The sequence below is a fragment of the Helobdella robusta genome (genome assembly GCF_000326865.2).
Source record: "Helobdella robusta unplaced genomic scaffold HELROscaffold_29, whole genome shotgun sequence".
NCBI lineage: Eukaryota > Metazoa > Annelida > Clitellata > Rhynchobdellida > Glossiphoniidae > Helobdella > Helobdella robusta.
The window spans coordinates 1,087,283-1,094,907 of record NW_008704475.1 but is presented as its reverse complement, the minus strand read 5'-3'; the positions used below and the strand labels follow the sequence as shown (position 1 = coordinate 1,094,907).

General features: G+C 32.9%; 1 protein-coding gene across 1 annotated transcript in view; it reads left to right on the top strand.

Moving 5' to 3' along the window:
* The window catches only part of HELRODRAFT_185679 (hypothetical protein), a 21,147-nt gene extending 15,187 nt beyond the window's left edge, over positions 1–5,960 (top strand). The window contains exons 11-13 of the mRNA XM_009020809.1: positions 844–940; positions 4,873–5,119; positions 5,749–5,960. Of these exons, the coding sequence (XP_009019057.1) occupies positions 844–940; positions 4,873–5,004 (229 nt within the window). The 3' untranslated portion in view covers positions 5,005–5,119; positions 5,749–5,960. The remainder of the gene's footprint in view (positions 1–843; positions 941–4,872; positions 5,120–5,748) is intronic.
* Positions 5,961–7,625: the final 1,665 nt, after the last annotated feature.

Genomic DNA, 7,625 nt, shown 5'->3' with positions numbered 1-7,625 from the left:
CGAACGAAATCAATCCAATCAATCAATCCTCGTTTATAGTCTCCATCCGGACTTTTTTATTCCATTCATCAGTTTCTGTCTCCAAGCCGATCTATCCATTGCGTCTGTCTTCTTGAGAACAAGTGCCCTCAAGTCTTCCTGTATGATCTGCGTCCAGTACTTTTTTGGGCGACCTCTTGGGCGGGTACCAGGCACCTGGTGCTCAGTAACGGAAATTATTGTATCGCTTCGCTTCACATGGCCAAACCATCGTAGGCGATGACGACGACATGCATCCTTCAACGTGCACAGTCCCCATCCCCGCAGACCATACAGGAGGACCTTAAAAAAATATAAATAATAGACGACCCATAACGGATGGAGACGTTTGGTATGTCTTCAAGTAAAATTATATAATTTTTATTTTTTTAAGTCTAGAGTAACAAAAATGCCGTCTCTTTAGTTAAGCTAATGTTTCCACAGTTTCCAACTTATCATCAAATTGACTGCACCAAATTTTTCAGTTTAAAATCCTTTTAACGATGGTAATTAATTATTTGGCGGCACGATGCTGTGATTGTTAAAATGCCTGGCATTGCTGTTGCAGTGACCGGGTTAGAACGTGGAGGTTCCCTGCTGTCACATGCAGAAGTATATGATGCGTTGATTCACTGGTGTTTACATGCAATGTGTGTTTGTCGTAATAATACTAATGTGCCTCAGTCGCTCGCGACTGTGCTTCATTAAATGACATAATTATTATTTAAATTAATATATCAAACATTTAAGTATAAAGCTTAGGTTGTCGCATTTATTTATATTTTTTTTAATAATTATGGTTACAAGTCAATTTTTATTTTATAGAAATATTCCATATATTGGTCCCTCGATCAAGAAACCGTTTGAAGAGTATTTAGCAAACCAGAAGCTTAAACTCCACGCCTCCGACACATCTACTTTGGTAATTTTGTTAAAGCTTTATTTAATATTATTTGTTAATTTGAACGTTCAATGGGCGGTGTCTCACACACATTTTTAGAGAGGCAGCTTTTTAGTGCACCAGGTGTTCAACCCACCAGGTGGATTCGAAAAAATATTTCTGCGGACAATTGTGTAAGCGAAATTTCTTCAGCCCCACGAAAACAAAATGATTTTAGCTAATCAATCTTCGTTTTGCGTCCAGAGACCCGGTTTCCCGAGGTAGGACGTTGTTTTCTTTGCCATCAACTTTTTGCACCAAATTAGACGATCAGTTGTATCCATTTTATTTAAATTTAGAGCTTTCATGTCTTGCTTGATTGTTTGCGACCAGGACTTCTTTGGACGGCCTTTGGGACGTGTGCCAGGTACTTCAACATTTGCAAGAGAAGTTATGGCACTGTTTCCACTTCGTTTGACATGACCAAACCACCGCAGACGGTGTTGCCGACATTCGTCCTTTATATCATCTAAACCAGCACGACGCAGGATTTCGGTAGATTTGATGTGGTCCTTCAGACTAATTCGTTGCATCCATCGGAGCATTTTCATATCGGTTCGTTGAAGTTGTTGTTTCAGTTTGGTTGTCATTGGCCATGTTTCTGCACCATATAACAACACCGGACGTATCACAGATTTATAAAGTCTTGATCATAGTGGTAGTGGGATGTCACACCGCATCAATATAGAGGCAAGGAGATGCCATTTATTCCAGGCTGCACGTATGCGTGCTCTAACGGCCGTTTCAGCTGTTCCAGAACAATCTAAAACATCCCCTAGATATTGAAACGAAGTGACTTTCTCTACCTTAATGGCTTCAAAAACATTGCTATTACGAATTTGTTGTTGTGGATTGATGCAAGCAGGACAAACAAAATTGGACACTTTAGATAAAGAACCAATTATTTTTGAACAACGTTTGTGACACCTCTGGTTATACTGCTGACACTTGATTGAATTGTTACCTACACCAGCTTTACAAACTGAACAGGGCCATCGTCTAGTAGCTGTGGATTGGATGGGTTCACCAGTGTTCATTGCTTTGGTTTTGCTGATGTTGACTTTGAATCCATGATCGGCGAGTCTGGTGTTCCAATCTTCAAACATCTGTGCTGCATTCTGCTCAGACGTGGCTGTTAAAACGATATCATCAGCATATATTAGATTATATTCTAATATAGCATTCTATAATTTATATAGATAGATGATAGTAATGTGTATCATTTAATTTAGGAAATATATAACCTCATATATAATATAAATTCAAAAGATGAACGATCAAACAGGCTCGATTCAAAACCTGACAATTTCTTAACAATTGCAACCAACAACATATTATTATTTATATCAAACTTTCAATTATTTAACTAAAATCATTTAATTTTCACGAGGGTGACAAATTTTACTGACGTAATTGTACGTAATTTTATTTAATATTTATACATTTTATATTATATATCAAATTATCTGGCTGACTTTTTCTATAATTCACATAAATTTGTCTTAAATTCTCTTTTTTGGTGCTTAAAGTCGACTGATTAGCTTATGCGATAGCTCAGCTTTATATTAGATAAGATTTTAATGATTTCTAAATCAATATTTATGTAAACAATACGTGTGCTTTTCGGATGGTGTGTCCCGAAATGCGTCTACCTTGAAATTTTCATTGCTAGGTGCATTAAAATTAGGCGCGAAAAAGCATTGCACAACAAGATGACACAAAAAACAAGCATATAGAACAAAGAAGAAAAACATGTATTTTGGTTATGCTATCAGATTCGATAGGTTTTCGTTATAACCGCTTCAAGAGCCGAAATACTGCTTTGCGAATTGCTCTATATAATTATTTCAGTTGATAGTTATTTTTTTTGTTTTCTATGTTGCAATCAGATATTTTTATTGGACTAGAATCTTTTAATTGTAAGACTATTGATATATAAGAACGACACGAGTTGTGGAGATAGGTTGGTAGTTGGATGATCGAGTTAGAAATTCATTGGTTCTATTACTGTTAGCATTGAAATTAAGTTTAAACAAAGCAGTTGTGTTTATCTATTAGAATCAGTGAACCTACGGAAAATCGAATAACTCGACGATAGTGCAACAGTACTGCACATTTATACATATATTTTGGTGAGACACATTTTTTCCACAATTTTTTAGAGATTCTATGCCGGTTTCAGCATTGTTAATTTTGTAACTTGGTTTATTCCTTGAGTCCAATTTGTTAATTAACGACACAAATTGTTTGCACCTTTTGAAATTTTTAATTAAAATATTTAAATTATTTAAATAGTTGAAAATTGAATTAAGAGAGTGCAAAACTATCAATAAAAATGTTTATTATACATTGTATTCAGGTCGTTATAATCTTTATTGTTATTAATTTTTGGGTTTGTTGGAAGGATTTTATCGATAGTTTTGCAAATCCCTATATTAATGTTTAAATCCCTATATTAATATTTAATCTTTACGTCCTACCTCGGGAAACCGGGTCTCTGGACGCAAAACGAAGATTGATTGATTATTTAATTTCTTCATACTTGCTTTCACAATAATAGGCATCGAAAATGTATTTCATTCAATTTTCTAATTCCTAATTCAATTTTCAACTTTTTAAATAATTTTAATATTTAAACAAAAATTATTTCAAATTGTTCGTGCCGTTAACAAACAAGACTATAAAATTAAATCGATGGTCAGTTATAAAATTATCAAAAATCTTGGGTGTAATATGTCAATTCGACTCCCATTTGGATTTAGATTAGGTGCAGCGAGTTGGTAGTTTTGTCGGAATAAAGAAAGGTGTTAGGAAAGGCTGTGTATTATTCTTTCCAGATTTGTACAACCTCTATAGTGAAATTATCATGAGAAAGATAGAAGATCTACCTGGAATATCCATTTGAGGCCTTAATATTAACAATGTAAGATACGCTGATGATACAGCTCTTATAAGCAAATTCAATGTAAAAACTGTAAACAATTGTTTCCAAACTGGTTTTTGAAAATGAAAGGAAACGTTTGCAAATGAACATCAACAAAACAGAGTGCATGGTTATCAGTGAAAGCAAAATCTACTCCACAATCATTAATGGTAAACAGGTGAAACAAGTCAACAGCATCTTGGACGTCTGATTACCTCACGTTGTAAATGTGATATAAATATCAAAAGAAGGAGGGAGAGCTATGGCGAAAGATGCATATTCTAAAATGAAAAACATCCTCACCAACAGTAAAATCAGAATATCAACAAAATTAAAACTGTTGGGGTGTTACATTTTTTATGTGCTAACTTAGTCCTGGACAATTCCTAAAGAAATGGAAAAAGATTAACGCTGCTAATATGTGGTTTTTGAGAAGAATTATAAAAATTAGTTAGAACTCTCATACTTCGAATGAGGATGTACTCAAACAGTTTGGTTATGAAAAGAGTAAATTACGTACAGATAATTTGATGGGAACAGTTAAAGTTTTTTGGTCACATCATGCGGAAGATAAAAATGGAAACAACCACAGGAAAGATTGCATGGAAAAAAATTGCGGTCAACAACATTCGTGATGTCCTTGTGTCATTTGTTGAATATCACCAAATTTGAACTACAAAGTGTTAAAGATCGGTTTTGTGGAGGTCGATGGTCGCCAATGTCCCGAAAGGCACAAGAAAGAAAATACGTTATAAAATTAGCATGGAAATTTTATGAAGTTTGAATTTGCTAGGTGACGATACTTTATTTTGAGCTGTTAAAAAATCAAAATCTTGAGCACCTTTTTATTGTATGTTTCTAGTCCTTAGAACTTATTAGCATGGTGGCTATCTGTATTTGTCTCTCTATCTGGGGCTCTACCATTTAGCCCATTTATTCATCTAAGTTATTAATTTATTGTTAATAATTTATTAATTTTATTTTTCTATAGGAACACAACTGGTTGTCATGGACGTTTGAAAAGATTGTGCTGATTATGATCGGCTATTTTGTCATTTCAATCATAAACTCGATGGCGCAAAATCATTACAAGAGATCAATCAAAGACAACAGAAAGCAATAATTAATGTTAAATACAACATTTAATTGCTGATTGACATTTTCAATTGCTAAAAAGTTAATTTAAATGATGGCTGCCAAATAGTCTTTTATTTCATTCTGTGTTAATCTTCTGAAACCAGATTGATTGCATATTCCTATCTCAATATTTTCTTCGTTCATTTGGCCTTCAAAACTTTCTTTAAGAGTCAGTATAGCAGTGTGCACTGCGTCGTCCAATTCAATATTCTCGTTATACCTTGATTAAATAGATAATCAAATGAATTTCTGAATTGAACAGTTGTAGCAAAATTACCTTTTTTCGAGAAATGTTTTGCCGTTTGTAAAGTTTTTTCCCATTGCTGTAGCCTTCCAGGCAAAATATGCCCCCTAAGTTTATAAAAGTTTTTAAAAACAAATTTACACTTCAGACAACGTAAAGTAAAAATCCAATCTAACGGATGGGTCACATTGGTACAAGTATGGTTTTTGTTCTGCATCATCCCATCCTGCAACAAGCAACGACACTCCAAACGGCCTCACACCACTAAAAATGTATTGCAAACTAATTTATTTTTAAGATATTTATTTAATTTAATAAGCTCCTTTCAGGAAATGTTTTGCAAAAGTCAGAATATACGTCATCAGTTAAGCGAAATGATATTGAACATTGATACGAAACAATAAATTTGTGGATACCCTTGTTGAGTGTATTCTTGCATCACGTTAGCGATTTTTTGGACCAGTTGGCTTGTTGGGATTTCTTCTCCGTAGATCAAACTGTATTGTTGGGACAGTTTTCTTGCTGACTTTACCAACACCCTAATAGATTTAATATTATTACAAAAGTCATTAACAGATAAAATGTGTTAATTTACCTGTAGTCAGGACCCATTCCACTGTATACCATTCCAATATTTTTAGATACCATTTCAATTTTATTAATGGTATGTTCATCATACAAAATTGATTTTTGCTTTTTTTCTGTCGCTAGGACTACGCCGTTAAGTGCTAAAAAAACGAAAAAGCTTAAACGTAACAATTCATGCTAAATAACGATCTAGTGCAAATATTTACCTTTTATACCAACTGAAGGCGCACCAGAGGCAACAGCTGCCAATGCATACTCAATCTGAACCAATTTACCTGAGGGGCTTGTAGATACAAGTAAAATTAATTATTACAAGTAAAATAAATTATTAAATTTAAGTTTAGATATCTTAAACAAACATCATTGATTGTTTCTTAAGCAGATTTTCATGCTGATTTTAAATTTGAAAACCGTTTTGCTCTATTATGTAAAATTTCTGAGATATTGTATTTAGTTTGCAGAGGAAGAACTGTGGGCTAATACATAATCATTTTATAAAAAGTCTTATTTATTGTTATGGGTGTATTTTTATAACCCCCTATATGTTTATATAAATTACATGAGAATTTTCCATCAATATATATATAATATATATAAATGTGTCAATTTATAAGTAATATATAAGAATTTTGTATTATCATTTTTTAAGAGATGATTTGATGACTTCAGATTTTATGACTCATGCCAATTTTGCGGATAAGTTTGTGAATTGCAATATAAAACTGGGATTAGATATTCTGGTGTTTTTCTTAAATATGACGACTAGATGATGTGTAAATTCAGCTGATCGATTTTGCTGTGTGCGGCCTTGTGACAGAAAAATCTCATCAGAAGACTTTCACGCCGTTGCTAAAAAGGCATGCAAATTGTATTTCGATTCAAAGGTAGATAGTAGTAAGTCTTGGGCACCAAAGTTCATTTGCTTGGGGGTCATCCATAAAAGACGTCCACTCAAGGAAGGGAAGGGGGGTTCAGCTAAAAGTGGACAAGGAGAGCGGGGGGGGTAAATGCCAAAGTGGATGTCCACCAGTATAGTTTTAAGCTATAAATATGGTGTTTCTTATTACATAGACCTTACAATGTTATGAAAATAATAATTCCTTCATATTTAATTTAAATCACAAAACAAATGACATTAACTGTCTAAACGACAGTGGACAGTCTAATTAAAAAAAATATATAATCTATTTTTATGTTTTCATCAACTCACCGTTATATTATCTACCTACATAAACCGTTCTCTCTAACATCCAAAAGAAATGTCATCTAGAATGCCAGTCAATGAAACACTTTTATACAGCGCTTTTTCATAAATTCAAACTTTTTTTATGGAATTCTTCTTCATTATCTTTAAGTACTAAAAGCCCCTGATGGTTTAGTTTTTCTATCGTAAACTTAATGGATTGGTCAATAATTCAAAATATTTAAAAACTGAATTTCACTTTTTATTACTTCATATATTACCAATAATTTTAGTATTTGTTTTAAAAAAACATTTAAAATTTTATTTCCAAATAAAATTTAAGATTATTTCGTATATTAAGTTTTTAGTGATCATAAAAAACTTTCAGTCGCCAGTTTTTATTGAACTGGCGTTCTATTGCGATGACTTTCCATAAAAAGCGGACAAGCAGAAATTATGTCGTGTAGTTTTTTGAATTTGAACAATTTTGAACATTTGCAAACTATATTTTTAAATAATGGGGAAATTGTATTTAGAATTTAAAGATAATTATATTGCCGCTAATCCTAATATAAAAATTTACAAAAACTTT